This window comes from Leucoraja erinacea, chromosome 33 (genome assembly GCF_028641065.1).
Source record: "Leucoraja erinacea ecotype New England chromosome 33, Leri_hhj_1, whole genome shotgun sequence".
Classification (NCBI taxonomy): Eukaryota; Metazoa; Chordata; class Chondrichthyes; order Rajiformes; family Rajidae; genus Leucoraja; species Leucoraja erinaceus.
The window spans coordinates 13,106,371-13,129,464 of NC_073409.1; the positions used below are offsets into that span (position 1 = coordinate 13,106,371).

The 23,094-nt window shown below is 41.8% G+C and overlaps 2 protein-coding genes across 3 annotated transcripts in view; one reads left to right on the forward strand and one right to left on the reverse strand.

Annotated features, from left to right (window-relative positions):
• spg11 (SPG11 vesicle trafficking associated, spatacsin) overlaps window positions 1-9,585 on the reverse strand; it is a 101,922-nt gene extending 92,337 nt beyond the window's left edge. For both annotated transcript variants that reach the window (XM_055661384.1, XM_055661383.1), the window contains exons 1-6: window positions 9,116-9,585; window positions 6,714-6,898; window positions 4,737-4,964; window positions 2,385-2,583; window positions 1,453-1,593; window positions 255-676 (exon numbers count right to left, since the gene is read on the reverse strand). In XM_055661384.1, the coding sequence (XP_055517359.1) occupies window positions 255-676; window positions 1,453-1,593; window positions 2,385-2,583; window positions 4,737-4,964; window positions 6,714-6,898; window positions 9,116-9,342 (1,402 nt within the window). In that variant the 5' untranslated portion in view covers window positions 9,343-9,585. The remainder of the gene's footprint in view (window positions 1-254; window positions 677-1,452; window positions 1,594-2,384; window positions 2,584-4,736; window positions 4,965-6,713; window positions 6,899-9,115) is intronic.
• Window positions 1-22,882, forward strand: part of ciao2a (cytosolic iron-sulfur assembly component 2A) — a 30,738-nt gene extending 7,856 nt beyond the window's left edge. The window contains exons 2-6 of the mRNA XM_055661386.1: window positions 11,478-11,636; window positions 13,031-13,195; window positions 17,728-17,777; window positions 20,120-20,165; window positions 21,196-22,882. Of these exons, the coding sequence (XP_055517361.1) occupies window positions 11,513-11,636; window positions 13,031-13,195; window positions 17,728-17,777; window positions 20,120-20,165; window positions 21,196-21,296 (486 nt within the window). The 5' untranslated portion in view covers window positions 11,478-11,512 and the 3' untranslated portion in view covers window positions 21,297-22,882. The remainder of the gene's footprint in view (window positions 1-11,477; window positions 11,637-13,030; window positions 13,196-17,727; window positions 17,778-20,119; window positions 20,166-21,195) is intronic.
• Window positions 22,883-23,094: the final 212 nt, after the last annotated feature.

A 23,094-nucleotide genomic window follows, 5' to 3' on the forward strand; every position in this document is an offset into this window, starting at 1 on the left:
TATCTACTTTGCAACCACTTCACAGCCAACCAACCTCATACCAAGACACGCTGCTGGGGGAAAAGCAGCATCAATCTCATTCTTCTCATAGTGGTCAATAGAACACTGCTGGCATGGAACAGGAGCTGCATTCGGCCAGCAAGGAAGACATCTCAAAATAGTGAATTAACACGAATTGCTTGGAAAAGTATATGATAGAAGTGATTTTTTTTTTAAACTGCATAAATATATATTTAAAAATATCAAACGCTTACCTGTGAGAAACAGACATAATTCATCCTTGCCGTCTCCTTCCACTGGCAAGGAATGGCCATCAATGTGATGGTACGTCACTTCTTCGGTTTGTAAGTCCCAGAATGCGATGGTCAACGCTCCAGAGTCGGGAGCAACAAGGGTGAGTAAAACACTGAATTCCGAAACAGATACGGTCTCTATAATCATGGATTCCTTGAGTCCCCGCAGGTGCAAGACTCTGTGCCATTTACTTTCTTGACTGTTTAGGTCCTCCATCTGTCCAAAAGTGTTAGGTTTATGAGAACGGATGTGACAGGGTGCAATATTTGAATTGGAACTGGACACATCATGATACCAGGGAGTGGATGATCTTGTCAGGAATTCTTCTGCCAATGAGACTTTAGTCTTATTGTAGAAAGCTCGCAATCGGGCTGCCCAGGATCTTAGTCAAACATAAATTATTTAATTTACTTACAACTATAAATTCACAGATGCATATAATAAACTTTGTATTGTTGTAACATGTTAATCAGCTATTGAACCTACATATTAAAATACGTTAGGAACAAATGTGCAATATAAAACCATAGAGCACAGAGAAGACCATTCAATTCATTGTATATGCTCTAAACATTTGATGAAGCTTAGCATCAGCCCACTCTCCAGCTCTTTGCACAAGGCCTTACAAATTTCTTCTGTATACTTTACTTTTGGACCTTAGAGATACAGTGCAGAAACAGGCTATTCGGCCCAACAATTCCCTGCCAACCAGCGATTACCCCGTACATAAGCAACATCCTACATACTAGGGACAAATTACAGAAGCCAATCAACCTACAAACCTGTACGTCTTTAGAGTGTGGGGAGGAAACCAAAGCACCCGAAGGAAACCCACGGGGTCACAGGGAGAACGTACAGACTCCGTACAGACAGCACCTGTAGTCAGGATCGAACCCGGGTCTCTGGTGCTGTAAGGCAGCAACTCTACCGTTGCGACACGGTGCCTCTCTGTTTCTTTTGAAAGTTCTTAATTAATTTGCTTCCTTCTGCCTTTCAAGCAATACCTTTCAGGTTATAAAGGGCAGCATAAAAACATCTAAATCTCCCTTTGGATCTTGTCCCATTATTTCAAAATAAACATTTATAATATTTGTAATTCCTAACTCATTTCACTTGAAATAAATTAAAGTGCAATCAGCTCTGAGTTTCCAACCTTACCTATCCGGTTGAAATGGTAAATTGAGCACTTTTTCACTATAAACAGAACTAGTAAGGTCATCCTCATCGAAGCCAGTGGGAGCTCTCAAAGAGTCATTATTAGAACCTTTACTGGTGCACAGCAAGTCATCAGGATGTTCTCTGTAAGAAGAATAACACAACATGATATTTCACATATAAATATATCCTCAATTTTTAATGAACCTCCACTAAAGTAGAAGATCTTTAAACTATCGTTTTAATCACCAGTGAACCTTTAATATGATCCTCAGTCAATGTGATTTCAAAATTGTCATGCATTATTTCATCTCTGTAAAAGCGCACAATGGCTACTGTAATTATAATGTAAAGCACAACAGATTACAATCTACTGCAAACCCACTGACTCCCAGTTATTTTGACTACACCTCCTCATTCTTGCCTCTTGCAAGGATACCATCTATCCCTTGCAATTTCTCCATCTCCATCACATCTGTTGAGGCATTCCATTCTAGCACATCCGAGAACCTCTCCTTACCTGACGTGCGTTTTATCTCCTTTACATCTCTAGTCTTTGTCCACCCATCTGTCAATCAAATCCCCATCTACCTGTGACTTGCCAGACTCAAACTTCCATTTGGAGTCTAATACCCAAGGGGCAAAAGTGTCAAGTGAAGCATTCCAGTAGTGTCAAGTGAAGAGTCCTACTAAAGTCAACATTTAGCTCCAGATGAAAAAAAAAACAGGCATCAGTTGACATGGGGCACTAATAGACAGGAGTGAAAGGAATCATGTTATGATGCCAGAAGCAGTATTTACAGAGGATAGAATTGAAGTATCTTCTCGTGTGATATATTTCTCACATTCTATTATTTTGTGAAGCAACTTGATGAATAGTGGTGGATATTCTGATGATTTCTACCTTGATAGTAAAAATATAAAAACTAATATACCTGAAAAAATTATTCAAGCTGACACAAATAGCATGGTTAAAGCAGTTCACAGCCACAGCAACATCCAAGTCAGGCGATAACCCAAGTCTGGTCAGACAGGTTAAGTCACAGGCATCATGAGTATCTTCGCACACTCCCATCTGGCAGAGTGCAAGATTAACGTTCCCAAGCTGTTTGCCATCTACAGTATCATAAATATCTGAAAAAGCATAATATTAAGGAATTTTATAACAATGGATAAACAGGTACTAAACTCAGCATTGGCTTCAATCTGGCAAATCTGTGTTTGGATCCAGTAAATCGGGATGTTTTGGGCCAGCACCCAAAATATTAGCATAAAAATCTCAGTTGAAAAAATCCAGCTGGTTCACTGAAAGAAAGCACGGCTTTCATGACTCTCATGGGTTTGGCCGACACATACCTCCAATCCCATGTGAAAGACTTCACACCTCACAAGCCACTCAGTTGCCAGAATAACAAAACTGATCTGGACAAGTGCCACATAGATCCGCTGCAAATTCAAAGCACAGCTGTTAATTTGTGCAGGATTGCTGCCTTTGCAGCTTAGCTTTTACCTATATAATATTCATAGGTGTGTGTATGAATCAGATTTCAATATTCTGAGCAGAACATGTTTTGTTTTACAATTACAAGATAACCAAGGCAGCTCTGCCACTCAAAGATCATAAAACACAAAGTATGGTTATACTTTATATATCAGTTGATTAGCAAAGAGGAGCAAAATAATGCTTGATAAAGCTTTTCCTGTTTTCCTTTCCTGCTACTTTAGTGCATCTATGAGTAGGTTCCATTGCCTTTCATGCTTGGCGAATTAGCTGCCTCGTCTGTCTTTCAAATGTTCATACGAAAATCTGTTTTTAGGTCTATTTCCTCCAAGTGATAAGCTAAACATAAGGCAGCAGCGTAGGCAATGAGATCCTCATTCTATAATTAACTCTCCCAAGTCAAAAAAGTAATGTTGGGCAGAGGTGAAGCAAGATTCCCGAAAGGTAAATATAAGCAAACTTGAAACTATCATCCACAGTACACCGAGTAGGTGCCCTCACCATCTGCCCCATCGGCGACGGACCGGTTCCTCGGTGAACGTCATCAAGCCTTTCTTCAAGGCGAAAAAAAATGTCGCTATTCGAGCTATGGAGAAAAATAAACCGTCAGAAATTAAGTTTGGAGAATGGCAATTAATCTTTTTAAACTAACAATCAACAGACAATTTTTTCAAAATTAATGTGCATAAAGATGTACTGTGATATGCTGTTCTTTCAACTCTGCCATTCAAATTCCTTTTAGCAAACCAAGACAAGTCAAGTTTACAGGTCATTACTAAAAATACGGTGAGGTACAGGTACAATATCTTGCTTACAGCAGCATCACAGGCACATAGGAAAGTAGATGTTACTGAGCCTGGTGGGATGTAACCTTTTAGTTTAGTTTAATTTAGTTTAGAGATATGATGCGGTAACAGGCCCTTTGGCCCACCGAGTCCGTGCCGACCAGAGATTCCCCATATAGTAGCAGTATCCAACACACACTAGGGACAATTTACAATTTTTACAAAGCCAATTAATTTACAAACCTATACATCTCCGGAATGTGGGAGGAAACCCCCATTCCCACGAGGTCACGGGGAGAATGTACCAACTGTTTACAGATAGCACCCAGAGCCAGGGTCGAACCCAGGTCTCTGGCACTGTAAGGTAGCAACTCTACCGCTATGCCACCGTGCTGCCCAAACTTAAAGCTTCTGGACCTCCTGCCCGATTACACATTTAATTACAATCTAATTAAAACCAAATTATAGCCTTAATTAAAAAAAATATAGATATTTTATTAAATGCATCTAAACACTGGGGTGAAAGCAGCAATACTCAAGACCCATTGCATCTGAGTGTTCTGACGATAAATAGAAATCTTTCACTGACCGTTTCATTTCAACTGAAAGCACACTACTCCCACTCTGTTGGAATCTATAACCAAGCTAAAAACCCCATTCAATGAATACCAGTGAAAGTAAATACCAATAAAGCCATTGATGCGCTGAAGCCGGTGAGTGCAATTGAAAAATGGATAATTAAATTTTTGAATTTTTTTTTTTTTTTTTAAATCACCTTGTTAGATTTACCAACACTGAAATCCCAAATGCATTTTCAACAATTTCTCTTTGTCTGTACATCATCCAGTATGATCCAAGATGACTGATTACATTTCCGCTCCAAGAGTACTCCTTCTCTATAGTGAAAGAGGACTTGCAGCTCATATATTAAAGACTCAAAGCAGATCGGCTTTAGTTTGTCCAGTGCTTTGCATTAAGTTGTTCAAAACTACAAAGGATACAAATCCAGCCTGTGCTGTCCAATAGGAAAAGCATTTCCTGGCAAATCTGTCCATCCGTTATTCTCCCAGAGGCCTCAGGAGACAGACAAAGTTTAAAGCCATCGAATATATCTGCTTCAGAAGCGCCTTCCAACCAATACAGGTGAAGCAAGGTGCAATTATTGAGCAGTATGAAGGATGTGCTATTTTTAAACGATAGAATCTTCATAGTGAAGTTTGATTGTAGACCTGTAAATCAAAACCATTTTAGTTTGTACGCATCTGAAGAACTTGCAAAATGTTTTAATTCAAATTTATGTTTGTATGCAAGGTCACTAAGACTACGGCAAAAAAAAGAGAAATCTTAAAACTGATTAGAAATGCTCGATTAAACCAACACCTATTTTCCAAGAAACTGTAAGAGAGAATTGAAAGCTAATTAGCACATCTGCGACAAAAAATGCTAGAATCCATTGTTAAGGATATGTTGATTTAACACTAGTTAAATAAAATAAAGCGTTGTTTTGAGAATCTATCTGGTAGAATAGATTTTAGGGAGTTTTAGAGGAATTCAATACGGTGTTGTAGAAGAGCTTGTCGCACAACATGCAAGACTCATGAGACTGGGAGTGAGATATTAACTTGGATTGAGGAATGGTTACGAGACAAAAGACGGGTCTTCTCCAGAACTATGAATGTTGGTAAATCTCACGGGCCTGATCAGATTAATCCAAGGACACTATGAGAAGTTAGAGAATTGCAGGAATCCTGGCTGAGATATATGAATCATTGTTAGACATGAGTGAGATGCCAGAAGACTGAAGCGTGGCTAATGTTGTACCTCTATTTTAAGAAGATCTGCAAAGAAATCCAATACCTGGGGTAGGAAAGTTACTGGAGAAGATTTTGAAAATATAAATGAATTTGGAAAGACAGGAGTTGATGGTGGATAGTCAGGATGGTTTTGTGCATGTGAGATCGTCTCACGAATTTGATTGAGATTGTTGAAGAAGTAAACAAGAAAGTTGATGAGTGCAAGGGCATAGAGACTATATGGAATTCAGCAAGACCTTAGGTTCCGTATGGTAGGCTGCTCTGGAAGTTTAGATCTTATGGGATTCAGGGAAAGCAAGCGAACTACATGCAAACTTGGCTTAATGGACGGAAGCAGTTGGTGATGACGGTGGATGGTTGTTAGTGGTTGACTGGAGGCCTGTGACGAGTGGTGTGCCTCAAGGATCAGTGATGAGTCCATTGCGGTTTGTCATCTATATCAACGATTAGGATGAGAATGTACAAGGCATAGTTAGTAAATTTGCAGACGACATTAAAATACGTGGTATAATTGAATGATTGTCAAAATTTTGATCAGCTGGGCAAGTGGGCTGAGGAAAGGCAAATTGAGTTTAATTCAGATATGTGTGAGGGGTTGCATTTTGGGAAGTTAAATGAGGACAGAACCTTTACACTGTATGGTAAAGCCCTGGGGAATGTTGTAGAGGCCAAGCACATAGTTTCCTGAAGTAGCATCACAGGTACATACAATGGTGAAGAAGATTTTTGGCACACTTGCCTTCATTAGTCAGGGAATTGAATATAGATGTTGGAACGTTATGTTACATTTGTACAGGATATTGGTGAGGCCACACTTGGAGTGTTGTGTTCAGTTTTGATCACCCAGCTGTAGAAAATAGGCAATTAAGCTGGATAAAGTGCAGAACGAGGATGTTTTACCAAATGATTTTGACAATGTGTTCAGGGAACCACCAACTCTTTCTCCAGCAGAGCCTCCAGGATATTCTGAGCCGACTACTGCCTATTGGACTTGTGGTCAAAGGTTATTCTCCCACTGCAACTATGTTCTCTGGTTATCAACCTTTCTATTATTGGAAAACATATTTACGTAGCAACATTCCTGCATATCATGGCACACAACCACCTCCTAATGCTATTTTGATCAATGCGATTTTCTTTAACAAACACAGTCGTATCACTCACTCAGGTTTTTGTTTTCCACCAGTTTCTGCAGTGCCTCCTCACTACAGCTGTGAGTGTTGGTAACATCACAGATGCCATCCTGGACACAGTACTCATAGATCCCCAAATCGTTGCGGTTAGTCAGAGCAAGAAGACGTCCCCTGTTGGGCGAAGTCTGCAAATTCTCCGTTGTTTCCCAAACAAAGCTGCCAAACATAAATATCGCAGGCAGAGAAAATACATCAGCTAGAGGAGCAGAAACACATCAAATCCCTAATGCTTACACCATCTGTGGTTACACCAGACAGCCATTCGTACCAGGAAACTGGCAATAGTTGAGCAGAGACTTATTGCAGCATTTAGGCTATGTCAGCGATAGACACAAGGTTTCACAATATTTCAAGCAGTCTCATCGGTTAGCACCTCATTAGGGCATGATTAGCTGAATGGAAGCTATTTCTATACTTAATTACTACAATCAAAATCAAGTTTTAATATAAGAAAGAACAATTACAAACACTGGAGAGAGAAGAAACTACTGCTGCTGGAACAAACAAAAGTAGAATGTAGGACTTTTGAGTTTAATACATTGTGGGAGCTCGTTCATTGGCAAGGGTGTCAATATTTTAATGTTCTTAACCCAAGGATAGCCTGCATTCTGCTTCAGCTAGTTTATGATGTTTATTTGTAATACATTTAAATAAAAGATAATGGCACAGGAGTTACGTGCATGCAAAAATATATACTATAAGCTTGTTCTGCGCTGTTGTACTGATTCAATTTATCACAATTGCAAAACCATAAAACAGCTGACATTCTAAGCATTCTCTCTATGTAATTTTTTTTTAATCTAACAAGATGCGCTCACATCTTGCCCTTAAACAGTAATGAAACCTCACAAGAAACCTTAGAGATGAGCAAAATAGCCAGGTGCAGAGCTGTTGGGGAGAAAGGACTGTGAACAGTGACCTAAATGGGGTCAGATAGGACGAAATAGTGGACGAGAAATAACCAAGAGAAATTATTTTGGTGTCACTGCAGACTGCACGTTAGAATCTAGAGCATAAAACAAACTGCTGGTGGAACACATGGTGTCAAGCAGCATTCACAGTGGGAAATGAACAATTGATTTTTAGGTTGAGACCCTTCCTCTCGTAAAGTAGACTAGCTTAGATGAGCATATGATGAACATGAGAGGTTGGGCCATGGACCCTTTTCACTGCTGTACGACTATGATTCTATTATCTGGATTGTGATGGTTTATATTGAAAGGAAGCATATGGTATGCTTGCCATAATCGGGCCAGGCATTGATTAGAAGAGTCAGGATGCCACAATACAGCTTTAAAAAACTTTTTTTAGGTTCAGCTGCATTTGGAGTATTATGTGCAGTTTTGGTCACCTCATTAAGGAAGGATGTGGAGGGTGCAGACAAGGTTTACCAGAATACTGATCAGAAGGTACTAGCTATAGGAGAGGTTGGATTGCTTCCTCTGGAGTCTTGGAGGTTGAGGAGAGACCTCACAGAAACATATAACATTGTGTGAGGCATACAATAGGTGGAAGCCTAGACTAAAGGGCATGAGGGAGAACGATTAAAGGAGATAGCTGCACAGGATGTGAAGGGGGCTCGAACATGCAGATGTGACAGTTGCAAGTTGCAATTACGTGGCTTTTAGATGGATATGAACAGAATGAAGGGATATGGATTATGTGCAGGCAGAGCAGATTAGTTTAACTTGGCATTGTATTGTGGCAATGGGGCCTGTTCATATGCTGCTCTAAGTTCTATTTGGGTGTATACATTGAACAATCATTGTAAAACAGTAATTAATTTAGCAAACTGCAATCCCCCAATTGTACAGCACAAGGTTTCCATGAACAGGCAGAAGATGCTGGAGGGTCTGACTCTCTTGATACCTGTGGAGTGTTAATGTTACAGGTGGTTGATGCATTTTTGAGAGTCAGAGGTGTCCAAGGGGGGGGTGACAAGCATGTGGATTGATGGCACAGAACCACTCAGGTCAAGGACAGGCGGTGAGTGCCGGAGGTCACGAGAGTCCGCGTGATTGCCAGAGGAAGACGGGCCCGAATGAGCGACTGACACACCGTTGAGAACAAAGAGGGTGCTGGAGTTGGGGGTCATCGAGAACAAGGGGGTACCATTGGGTCTACTTTATAACTTTGTCGGGGGCCCTATATGTGGCGACTCTTTGCATACTTGTGTCTGCAAAACAAAGAATCTCACTGTGCCAGGTCACATGTGATAATCAAGTCTCATTCATAGAGCCAGACCATGAGTTCATTGAGTGGGAGAGGTCACGTGACTGGTGATTTCGCCCCCGGGACTACAACTCCCAGAATGCCGAGTTCTGTGGCCACGTGACGCCCTCGGGCCTAGTGCTGCCCCACCCACCGACTCACTCGGTAAACTCCCCGCCCGCAGCAGCCACCGTCCTCCGGCAGAAGCGGCCGGCGTCCTTGCACAAGGCGGTGAAGCACAGGCCGCTGCTCTGCCCCTCGCCCGGCCGCCACAGTCCGCACAGCGCCCGGCAACAGCCCACAGCTCTGGGCCGCGACAGGCCCTTGGCGTCCCTCCACTCGGGCGAGGCGTCCAGCAGCACCTCCTGGACCTTGGCTCCCGTCTCCATGGCGCGGCGCGGCCCGGGGCCCGACTGTTTACCGGAGGCCCGGGACCAACTGCCGCCACAACCTAACCTGATGCCAGTGTGGCTGACTGACAGCCACGTTAACCTATCACCTGCATGGAGTTGGGGGTACGCTCCGTCACTCGGCCAATCAGTGAGCAAGGGGCGGGATGAACAACATCAAGCTTGGTTGAGTCGACAGCAATGTCAGGCAGAAGCAATCGATAACACATAACAAGAATCATGGATATCCCAACAGAAGGCGTTCTGTCCATCGCGTTCATGCGCGTTTCATGAATGAGTTACCTAATATTTTCTCAAAGACCTGCAAATGTTGTACCTTCAAATATTTGTCCAATGCATCATTCATTAACCGTGCAATGGTTAAAATTCTTGCCTGTACTGATACTAGATGGGAGCGAAAGAATAAAGCCTTACTAGTCTTTTTGTGAATCATATACTGGGACAACCCCCCTTCACCCAGATTACTTTGTAGCTCATAATCCTGCACTCACCGCTTAGTTTAGAGATACAGTTTGGATACAAGTCCTTCGGCCCACCATATCCATGCCAACCATTGATCACCATTCACACCAGTTCCATATTATGCCACATTTGCATCTGCAGCCTCCACACTCGGATCAATTTTACAGTTTCAAACTAACCTACAAACCCACTAGTCTTTGGGATTAGGAGGAAACCAGAGCACCCAGAGGAAACGAACAGAACATCAATGGCACTGTTGCCAATGTCATATCTCCCACCATGTTTTGTCCACTCATCACTACTGTGCCTGCTGGCGGTTCCCCACTCAGTCAATCCTCGGTATCACTGACCGACACCTTCGGCATCAATGGCAAAGGCCAGACTGATTCAGTATAATTTACAATGGGCGGGAATGAGCTGCCTTAAAGGAAGTTTGGCTCAACACAATCCATAACCGCTTCCTTCAGTCAATCACACGGAAAAAGGCCCTTCGGCCTCTTGCCTTTGCCGACCAAGAGGTCCCATCCACGCCAGTCCCGCCTGCCCCATATCCCTCCAAACCTTTCTCATCCATGTACCAGTCCAAAGGTCTTCCAAGTTTTGTTTTAATTTCTGCCTCAACTACCTCCTCTGACAACTCATTGGATATACCCACCCTCTATGTGAAAAAAGATGCCCCTCAGGTTCCTCTTAAGTTTCCTTGATCACCCTGTGTCCTAGTGTGCCCAGCCTCTCCCTATAGCTCAGTGCAGTATGACCATTAGGTGGGACTAGTATAAATGTGGCATGTTGGTCAGTATGGGCAAGTTGGGCCAAAGGGCCGGTTTCCATGCTGTATAACTATGACACAGGCCTGCAAGTGCTGATAAAATCCGCACAAATCTCTGCGCTCTTTCCAGCTTAATGACATTGACATATATGGGTGTTTTTCCTGCCAACATGGACAAGATGAAAAATCTATGCAATTATACTGCTCTCTTGAGGCATGCTCAGTTGTACTATTGTTCCCAACATTCGAAGATGTTTCCCCCATCATCAACACCCTGTGCATTACCATTGACTAAAATTTCAAAAGACTAGCCCCATTTCATCTGTCTTAGATGGGTGACATCTTGCATTCAAACAGTGACCCTTGATTCCTGACAAGAGGAAACATTCTCTCCCTGTCCACCATATACAGATCCCTTAGGATCTCTTGTGTTTAAAAAAAGACACAAAGTGCTGGAGTAACTCAGCAGGTCAGGCAGCGTCTCTGGAGACCATGGATGGGGGATGTTTTGGGTTGGGACCCTTCAGACTGATATTGGTGGTGGGGGCAAAAAAGCTGTAAGTGAGGAGTGGTATTCCAGTGCAAATACAAAATCTGGAGATTAAAAATACAAAATGCTGGAGTAACTCAGCAAGTCAGGCAGCATCTCTGGAGAAAAGGAATAGATGGCGGTTTGGGTCGCGACCTTTCTTAAGATTATCCTTCCTATCCAAATCTAGAGAAATTTGGAAACAAAAAATCAATGCATCAACTGCCCCACTAGCCACTTCTTTACAGACCCTGGGATGGTCCATCAGGACTTGGAAAATTGTCATCACAACACCTCCAGCTGCGTCTGTACTCGATGTGTCAGGGCTGGCAGACCCGGAAGTTTAGCTTGTAGCAGTCTTGCAGCTGCGGCAGCGTAATGGCTGAAGGATGGAAATAGTCTCTGGGCTTGCGTCCTTTGCCCTGGCAAAGTTCCTCTTTCTTTCGCGGCTATCAATTAAAGAAGATGCGGAGAAAATCAGAAAAATGGAAGAGAAATCGCTAGAAGTCTATGGTAAGGATTTATGCCCCCAGCATAAATTGGTCGTAGTTCTGTGGACAGTCAAATTGTTGGCGTAAACTTCAGCTCATCATAGGACAGTTTTACAACTTTTACAAGAACGATACTTGTTCTTTATCAGTCACTCGAATGCAGAAGTTGGTCAAAGAGGTCGACTTGGAACATTTATAGACACTGCATTTGGGAACTGGCACAATCGATCATGTTTGAAACGACAGAATAACACCACTTTTAAATATATTTTCGAAAGCATAATGGTACCTCACCCTTGATGATGCCTTTGTACATGGCAAATATGTATATTCCTATCAACTATTTTATTTATTCGTTTTGGGGATCTGGACATCACTGACAAGATCAGAGTTTATTGCCCATCCCTGATTGCGCTTGTGGGGGGCGATTTAGCTTCTAGAACCACTGCAATCCGTCTGGAGTTGGCATAAGTGTTCCAAGATTTCGACACATCAGCATTGAAGGACTGGCGATGTGTTACCAAGTTATGATGGCATGCAACTTGGAGGGAACGTGCAGAGTTGATGTTCCCATGCACCAAACGACCTTGTCCGTTTCAATGGTAGAGGATATGGATTGCAGTGGAGTAATGGTTCCCCAAGTCATGTGATCCAACCGATAGTCACATTGTTTCAAAGAGTTGCACGTTAATGGCCTCAGTCAATCTAACGAGTCGTATCCAGCTATCATTTCGCAAATGCCAGCAGTGTTATTGCACAACTGGTAGTTGTTTAGTTGCAAGGCATACTGATGGCTCTACATTGTTTATTCTCCCTGCTGAGAGATCAGTCGTGTTTATTCACCCACCAGGATGCACCACTATCACCACACACTCTGGCAGACGGTCCTGTCAGCTACTTGACCATTAACAAAGATTGCATCGATGCATATTCAAAGCTGACAGTCCTCCCAATGAGACATGCTGAAGATTGCACGACTCACTCCAAAAAGTAGTATTGTGTTGATTAACTGAATGGAACTGAAATGACTTTGTTCCAGAAATCCACAATATGCAGGGGACATTAAGCCAATTTGGTTTGATGCAGACTTTGTGCTGAAATTGCCCCAACGTTTATTAATCATTTATCCTATTCATGTAAATAATTAATGAACACAGTGTACAAATGACAAATAAAGGTTTGATACAACTACCTCTGCTGTTACTGAGCATACTAAGAACTCTCAGTAAATAGCAGCAACTCTGGAGAAAACAGACAAGTGGCGTTTCGGATCCAGAAGAAGTTCTTGACCAGAAATGTCACCTTTCCATTTTCTCCTCAGAGATGCTGCTTGGCCCACTGAGTTACACCAGCATCTGCAGTTCATTTGTATTATAAAAGTAATCCATTGTAGTTGGTGTCTCTCTTCTTTATCAGACATTATTCGTACAATTCGTGATCCAGAAAAGCCGAATACCCTGGAAGAACTGGACGTGGTTACTGAAGAATGTGTAGAAGTGAAGTTGTTAGCTGATGATGAATATCTCATCATTATTCGATTCACACCAACAGTTCCTCACTGCTCTCTAGCTACTCTGATCGGTGAGTGAATAAAGAAACGTTATTTCGGTGAAATGAATGGTCCCGACCAAAAGCATTGTCTGTCCATTCCCTATCATGGAAGCTGCCTAACCTATCAAGTTCATCCAGCAGTTTGTTTAACTGTACTTCAGTAGCAACTTTCACAGAGTCAAATCTCACAAAAAAGACTAAAGCACTTGAAGGTCAGGCAGCATTTATAGATAGAGAAGCAGTTAATGTCAATCATTTTGCATCAATTCTACAAAATGCTGCATGACCTACTGAGAGTTTCCAGCATTTTCTGGTTTATTTCAGATCTGCAGTTTTAAAATGTTTCAATTGAGAGAACTGTTCCTCTTTGAATTAGTACCATGAAATAATTTTCACCTAGAAAGGGACAGGGCCTGTGCAAACAATTCCCCCGAAAGATGGCATCGCCAGCAATAGAGCATTCTCAAGGTATTGTCATAGATTCATACAGCATGGAAACAGGCCCTTCTGCCCAACTGGTCCATGCCAACCAAGATGCCTCATCTATGCTGGTCACATTTAACAGTGGTTGGCCCAAATGCCTCACAACCTTTCCTATTCTTCCTTATGTCCTGAAGAGTCAGGTTAGAGTTCATGTTTGTCTCTTGAATAGGACTGGAATCCACAACCAACAAACTTGGGAGCAAGTGTTATTCACTGTGCTTTGGGAGTGAGAAGGGTTGCAATAAACTTCTCTTGGGTATCTCCTTAGTTGTCCTTGGTTAGCATGTCACTAGCCCGTCAACAAGTTGCTTGTCCATAGAACATAGCACAGTATAGCACAGAAACAGGCCCTTTGGTCCATAATGTCTGTGCCAAACTTGATGCCAAGATAAATTAAATCTCTTCTGCTTACATATACAATTCATATATACCTCCATTCCCTGTATAACCATGTGCATATCTAAAAGCCTCTTAAACATCACTATTGTATCTGCCTCCACCACCACTCCTGGTTGAACATTCCAGGCCCCCACCACTCTCTGTGTAAACAAACCTTTGCTCCCCTCACCTTAATGTTATGCCCTCTGGTCTTTGATATTGTCACCATGGGGAAAAATGGTTATAACCGTCCACCCTACCAATGTCCATCTGGTATCAGGAGAAATGAATGTGTGGGGAGACTAGGAAAATGGGGAGAGAGAGTACAGAGTCTCTCGCTCATTGGCAAAACTTTTCTAAAACAGAATTTCTACCAGATCTGCTGCACTTATCCATTTTCTTAAAATAATGCAGATCAAGGTCCTGGCAGGAGGGGTCATGTAATACTATCAATAACCTTTTAATTCTGCCACCCCACTCTTATCAGCACTCAGTGATGTTTCTACGCTTCTGCTTTTGGGATGTTTCCTGATAGCAAGGGTTGATGAGTCATTTATCTACCTTGACACACGATGTCACCATTCTTTCATCCTCCAAAAAGAAAACTCTTAAAAGACTCATAGCTGGGTGCACTGCATTAATTTTATTTATTTTTTATTTTTTTTAAGTTGTAGGATTCTCAGTAGACCAGAGTCAGAATGGTTTCATTCTTTACCATTTAAATCTGATATTACACCCAGATATAAAACATGCAATGACTAGAAAGTTGTAAACTTAAAAACAAACAAAAAAAATAGATTAATGCATGAAAATAAAAACGTCAGTGTATGGGGAACAAACTAGGAGTGATGGAATGGGACTAATTGGCTCCGTCAGAAAACACGAGCTGAATGGCCTCTTCCTGTACTATTTAATCCTATAATTCAAAGCGTATCAGCATTCATCTGTTGAATATATTACTGCTCAAGCTGCATGAAGTCCAGGTGTCCAATTATAACCGTAAAGAAAGGAGAATCTTATGCAGGCAAACTCTATTTAATAATTTGTTTGATATAGAGCAGCTAAAATCACACAATAATATGTTGACGATAGATACAAAAAGCTGGAGTATCTCAGCGGGTCAGGCAGCATCTCTGGAGAAAAGGAATTGTGACATTTTTGGTACCTTCTTCAGACTGAGAGTCAGGAAAGGAAAACGAGGGATATAGGAAGTACATAGAACAAATGTATGAAAGATATGCAAAAAGCAACGGTGATCCAGGAAAGGTGGAGCCCACAATGGTCCATTGTTGGCTGTGGGGTAGATGATAACAAGTTATACAGACGGTGAAACTCAACAGGACGACAGTGAAACTAGTACAACGGAGGAGGGACGGAGAGAGAGTGGATGCAAGGATTACTTGAAATTAGAGAAATCAATATACATATGGCTGGGTCATAAGCTGCTAAAGTAAAATACGAGGTCCTGTTCCTCCAATTTGCTTTTGGCCTCACTCGAGGATTGTCAATAGCATCACAATGATGGCATTCAACTCTAACCTCAGTTCTTCATATAGATAACATTGATGTCAACATAGGAGAGGTGATGATTCTGTTTGGACGAGGTTGCTAAAGGTGTTCATGAATTTCTCGGCTTCACCTGTGGGTCAAGTTTCAGGCTCACAGGAGAGATTGGCAGGAAAATAAATGGCAAAGAACATACCCCATGTTTTGTAAAAGAAAAGTTGGTGAATAAGATCTCTTAATCTTCCAGTAGTGGCTGTTTGGATAGTTCTGGGCAAGTGGACATCCAGTGGTGAACTGTGTGTCTAAGGTACAACTCTGCTCTCATGTCAGTTGAAACAATTTTCCATTTCTCCTCCATTTTCCTTCATTCCCACACACTTCAAGAATCCAGTTGTTGTCAGGGCGACTTGCTGACCCTTAGTGAAATCCTAACAAAACAGATTAAAAAGGATGCCGTTTGATTTCTTTGTGGCATTAATGCCACGGCATTGAAGCTCAGCTCTGAGCAGGTGTCAGTCGGTAGCCTTCCCAGCCTCTCGTTTCTGTTTGTAAGATTCTGACCTTCCTCGATCAGAGTTAACCTAATTTTATTCTGTGCTCAGAACTGTCACTCTTCGATGAACAAAATGGGGCTCCAGTTCCTGCAGATTCTGCTTCCTGTTTCATCATTGTAGCAGGTTATGACCCACGCTAAACTATTTCAAGTAATTGTCTCAGGTTAAAAGGTTGGAGGTCAAAGGGCATTGAATTAAGTTTCTTGTCAGGAGTTGAAAGCATTTTCGCACAGTTGACCATCAAAGCTTTTCTTCCTCTGAATAATCCATTGATGAAACCAATTAGTTGTTGCCACGGCATGGGAACCAAGAAACAAAGAAAAGCTTGGACGTGTATTGTGCCTTTTATGGTGATGGGCACCCAAAGCTCTTTATTGACAAAATACTTTTTGAAGTCACTGCTATGATTTAGGAAGTCCACCAACCAATCTGTGCAAGCAGGCTCCTACAAACAATAAGATGCTAATAACTAACGGGATTAATAGTGGGGTAAATATTTACCAGGAAACCGTGGGGAACTGCCTTGATTCTTTACAAAAGAATGCAGTGCAGTCTTTTTATACCCACCTGCAAGAATAGACATGGCCAGTGTTTAACAACTCATCCAGAAGAAGGTACTTCCAACACTACATACATACGACTCTGCAAGTCATTTCTCAAATTAATGGATGCACTCGACATGGATGTGCTCAGGTGAACTGAAACCATTAAAGGATTAGTTTGGACAAGATATGCTTTTTATCCTGGTCACTGATCCCTAGTTTTATTGATCCAATAAAAGAGGCATTTGAATAGAGATTGCTTGCTCTCCAAGTACTGTCACCATAATAATAGTCTTTCTTGGGACAGTATTGGGAAGAGTCTTGGTGCAACAGGTGCATGGCAAGGTTGCCATCTTCCTCCCCTTGCGACAATGCAGCACTCCCGTGGCCCTGCGCGGTATTTATCAGCATGAAACCTGCTGTTGTGCTTTAAATGTGGAAGAAGTTGAGGAAAGATTGTTTTGGCAGGGCACCAGGCTGCAGTCCCATCTCCAGAGTTCAGCATGGATCCACTGAACACGCTGCTGAAATTCTTCCAAGTTACCAGTATGCAAGGGACCAAAGTAAACTTGGCCATCCTTTGTATGCCCAGGTCGCACAAGTGTGCCTAAAACACCAATCTTGCCAAAATGCAGGAAATGGAAGTTGTAGGATTGTATTCACAAGTGTGGTCTTTGTCTGGATTTGTAGACATTTTGAGGACCTGCATTCTTGTGCTGGTAAATGGCAAAGGGGATTAGACCTGCAGGTTTTACAGTCACTTCTCATGCATCATTCCTCTTAAGAGCACAGCACCTCAGAACAAGCTCCCATATTGAACCAGTGTTTCACCTACCTTAGACAGTTGTGCTCGATATTAACTTTGGGCAGCATTCTCCAACCAATCCCATTGGAAGTGCAAGTGAGAATGGGATCATCTCTGCCATCGTAGAGCTTGCAAGGTCTGAAGGAATTTGGTATCATGGGGACTGAACCAGTAAACTGTCAAAGCCTTTAAAAGATGAAAGCTAAATGGCAACAAAGGAAATAATTAACTTCTGTGAATGATATTGCTTGATTTTGCACAATGTTTATACAATTATTGTATTTATACTTGAAGGTCTCTGTCTACGAGTCAAGTTGCAACGATGTTTACCTTTCAAACACAAGGTAAGGAGAAATGGCTTTTTGATCAATCCCTCTAGTCGTTATTAAGAAGGATCCTTGACAATCGAGTTTGCCAATGGAGTTTTAATTTCTCTGGAGCTTTAAAAATCTCGCAGCTCTAGTTTAGACAGTCAATGTCAAACCTCTGTCACAGCTTGATGATATGGATGGATCCAAGTCCATCGTCATAATCATAATTAGGAATTAAAACAAAGTGTAAGAGAAAGGAAGGGCCCAAGGCAGTTCTTGGGAAAGCACGAGTTCCGATCAGTAGTTTGTTTGAGGGTAATATCATCTGAACTCACTGGCCTTCAGTGAGATGTAGACACAAGAGATTGCAGATGCTGAAATGTTAAAAAATAAAACACTGCTGGAGGAATTCAGCCAGCCAGGCAGCATGCGTGGAGGAAAATGGACAGATGACATTGAGGCACAACTTTTCTTTGGACTGAAGAAAAACTCTCACCGGATAAGTCATCTGTCCATTTTCCTCCAAGATGCTGCCTGATATGCTGAGCTCTTCCAGCAGTTTGTTCGGGGGATGTACTTTGGAATGGGATTAGACATTGAGCCTGTTCTACTGTGTTGATCTATATCATCGAGTCATTTAGAACAGAAGAGGCCCTTTGGCCCACCACGCCCACAATAACGTACGTTGATCTATTCCAATTCCATTTGTCACTCATTAAGTCATGGCCTTCTGTCACTCTGGTTAAGTCAACAAATCGTTTGATCTATTCCAATTCCATTTGTCCCTCATTAAGTCATGGCCTTCTGTGCGTTGACAATTGAAACGCGATAACTGGTTAATCCAACAAAGTGCTCTGGTAGTTGATTTCTGTTTATATCTTCTCTGACCCGATTTCACTCTTCCTGTTGTATCCTCCATATAGACTCCCCCCAACCTATATTCATCTCATGTTGCCTTGTTTCTATGATGTCTGAATCACACACAAGAACAAATTTGGTCATTTCTTTCTGCAGTTTTACACATCATCTTTCTCCCTCCACTTCCTGCATGTATGTATATCCTACCTAGAGAATACTCTTTTCTCAATTCACTTAGACATACACATTCAAAGTCACATTTACCCAATGTCTGACATAATTATTCAACACGGCATTCGTGTCACTACAAGTCTGCTCAACCAAACTCGCATTCACCCTTGCCGTTTCCCTCTCACCAAGTGACTCCTAATGTTCCTAATCCAGTACCTGCTTAGCAGAAATTGATTCCATCCAACTTTGGGTATGATCAAAACCATTTTCACAGTCCCAGTAAGAAACCTCAGTTCATAGCCATCAATTCAGTTAAGCGATTCTTCCGTGCTAACAATCTTATCCTTAATTTCAAATCCCTCCATAATCTCACTCCTCTAATCTCCAACTTCAACTCCCCAGAATCTCTGCAAATCTCCAACTTGGTTGGAGACCTCATGGTTCTCCAAGAACAGATTTGCTGTACCTGAGCAACTACTGTATGACTATATTTTCTTACTGCCTTTGTCTGTGTTAGCCCATACCTGTCAATTCGAGTTTTTTCCCCAGCTTTAAAGATTAAGACAGACTTTTACTTGAACCTTTCATAGCAAACTCTGCTCAGTATCGACTCAGATTCAATTGGTAAATTCCCCCTGTAACATGGTCATCTGTATTACTTGTTTTCTGTTTTGACTGTCATTACCTTAAAAAGTTGTCCGATTGCTTATTGACCTTGATGAGGACGGCACGATGGCGCAGCGATAGAGTTGCTGCTTTACAGCGCCGGAGACCCGGGTTCGATCCCGGACTACACGGGCTGTCTGTACGGAGTCTGTATGTTTTCCCCGTGACTGCGTGGGTTTTCTCAGAGATCCAAGGTTTCTCCGAGATCTAACGCACACGCCAAAGACATACGCTTGTAGGTTAATTGGCTTGATACAAGTGTAAATTGCCCCAAGTGTGTGTGGGATAGTGTTAATATGCGGGAATCGCTGGTCGATGCGGACTCGATGGGCCAAAGGGCCAGTTTCTGCGCTGTATTTCTAAACTAAACTCCTAAATCTGAAGCAATACAATATAATACAATACGGTTTTATTCGTCACATTGCACATAAAGTGCAAGTGAAATGAATTTGCCAGCAGTGGTACAATGATAAAGAAAACACAATACACAATAAAAATGTAACACAAACATCCACCACAGCATTCATCACAGTGGTGGAAGGGACAACATTTGGCCAGTCCTCCATTAGTCTTTTCAAAGTTGCTGCCTGACCCGAATATTCTCAGCACTTTGTTTTTGTTTTAGATTTCCAATATCCGCAGTCTTTAGCTATTTGATTGACATGAGTGTTGTTTTACAGTTGGAAATCTACATCTCTGAAGGGTCACACTCCACGGAAGAAGATAGTAAGTATGTTTTAATTAGGCTTTGAGGGATTTGATTTTTATCATTAAATAATGATAAATGACCCAGTTCACCCACACTCTATTCCCTAGTTTAAAAACTTGTTTATCATCACAGGTATAGGGCATTGAACAGAACTCTCCATTCTGTTCAGCTGTACGCTGCAGATTGCAATTGTGAACAATTACTTTATGCATCATTCAAGTAAACATTTTACCTCAAATCTTAAAGCTGTCAGATTATCGCTCACCTTTCAATACTTTGTAGTTACTGGGGAAGGTCATCACCTGTAATAATCTTGGATTTGTGTAATCCTAACTATTCAAATGGAGAAAAATGGAAATTAATGCCTAAAAATAAACATAAATAGCATGATTTTGGCACAGAAGGAGACCACTCGCACCATCCCGTCAATGCTGGCTCATCTTTGTTTTGTCAAAATTATCAGCTTTTAAGTTTGCCGAACATTGTTTTAATTACGTAGGAAGGAACTGCAGATGCTGGTTTAAACTGAAGAGAAAAAAAAAAATCTACATTTCAGTTGCTATCAGAAGGGCAAAATGGGAGACAGATATCCTTGGTAAATAAGGCAAAAAAGAATCCTAAAATGTTCTATGTATACTGGGACTGGCCGAGGTCGGCACATTGTTTGGCATGGACAATTTGGACCAAAGTTTCTATGCTTTATCATGATGACCCTAACATCATTGTGTCATCCAACTAAGTAGCATTAACCATTTGTAGACCAGGTTATTTATTGCATTAGGGGTTGGTGAACAAGGTTCAGTACAGCTAATGCACATTTTCTTCTCTGTTTGTTTTTAATGGGACTGTTTGCCTGTAGCTTTTGGATTTGTCACGGCATAAATGTTGACATTGTTGTATGTGGTGGGTGGCTTTCAGAAATAGGCTCCAATGCCCTGTACTGATGAGACAAAATACTGCCTTGGGTATTTAGATTTGCTGAAGGCAGTTTTCACCACATGTTGCTGATTCCCCCTCATTTCTTCTTTTTTTTTTTTTTTTTTTAAGTTAACAAGCAGATTAACGACAAGGAGCGAGTGGCAGCTGCAATGGAGAACCCAAATTTGCGGGAGATAGTGGAGCAGTGTGTTCTGGAGCCCGATGATTAACAACTGCCAGGCTCGCTGGGGAAAGGACTCATAGGCAGCCTGCAGTTCACCAGGTCTGCCAGTACAAGGACTGTCCACCGGGGGCTCCACTCTTGCAACAAACTATAATGCACTGGCAATCATTTAAAAAACATCATCTTTGTTTTGTATTCATGTTATGTGATGAGATTTCCATATTATTTCTATTGTTTTACATTGAGAAATTCATGCAAAACAAGAGTCTCTTTTGATATACGTGGAAATGAATGCATCAGAATATTGCTCCAATGCAAATTGAGTGTTCAATTATTAAATTAGTATTTTTGTATAGAATACAAGAGATAACACTGAAGAATGTCAGCCACTGAGCTGAATTGTTGTGATCCCGGCAATGGGAGAGGAAAGGTATCGGACCCCTTTGGTCCCATCATACCCAATCAAAAGGGAACGCAGTCTCAGACACTTCTTACAAAGCTGTATGGTGGTTGAAAGAAAATTTAAAAATGCTAAAAGTGTTCAGCAGGTTAGGCAGCATCTGCGGAGAGAGAACTAGTTAATGTTTCAGATAGCTGACCTCTCATGCTGCTGACTATTTCTCAGCATCCCAATTTCAGATCTGCAGTGTTTTATAGGCTCTATGGAGTGATGTGAAAGGATTGCATGTGAATATTAACATTGTATATTTATGAGATTTGGTTCCCGAGGCCTGGGTCCAGCCACTGTATCCAACGTTATGGGAACAGACTATATATACTATATATCACTGTATATACTATATATCACTGGCCTAAGTGCTCTGTGAGCCATCTTCCTGGTTCCAATTCTTGCTACCCCTCAGGGTCTCCCAGTGCTAGGGGAACAGCTAGCTGTTGACACGGAATGGGTAATTTCCCAACCTTCAATGATATAGGCAGTGACATTACCAGAGAACAAATATAAAGCTTGATACCAAATGGTGGCATCGAAGCATACCTGAACACAAGGTTGTTTTGCATCTTAAAGCCCACACGTTGTGCTTGCAATACAGAAGTGGCCAAATAGCACGTGGATACTGATATTTGAGAGATGCATTTCCACAGATGCCATGATTGGGCCCAGGTCTGTCCACAGGGGCCACTGGATAGCAATCAAAAACAGAGATTGAGGACTTTACCCCTCAATCCAGGGGCAATGATACCAATGGTCCTCCCCCAACAGGAACTTGGACCTCCCAGTCTTCACGACTTGCTGGTACTGACCGAGTTGCATGGCTGAGATGCTTCAAACTGAAAGGGCTTCTCCCCACCAGGTTAGCACACACTCAGGTGGTGTTTGTAACTTCAGCAATTAGTGGAACTGAACTTCCTGCCATCCCAGTACATTGTCCTGCTTCCCCTTTTTAAACTTGCGCTTCAACTTTTGTCATTGAACAGTAGATGAAGCCCCACTTGGTGCAGAACTGCACCCTCGTGTATCCAGCATTCCCATCAATACCTGTTGACTGTTTGTCTCAACTATCCTGTGTATGGCTGTCAGTTCTATATTTTTGTAGGTCTGAGCATTCAGTTTTGAATGGTTTACCTGCAGGGGTTTCTATCAATTTGGGATTAAAGATGCTTTGCACTGAGCCATGGTTTCAATGTAATTACAATGGGAGTATTTTCCAACTCAATAACTTCCAAGATGTCACATCTGCTTATTTTACATTGAGTTTCTAAATCCTACTTACTGAAGGGATTGCAAACCCATGTCTCACTGTTCTGTGGTGCCATTTAATAAAACAGCCCGATCTTCTTACTTTACTACACCTACCATGTGGAGCTCAGTATCCACATCAGTC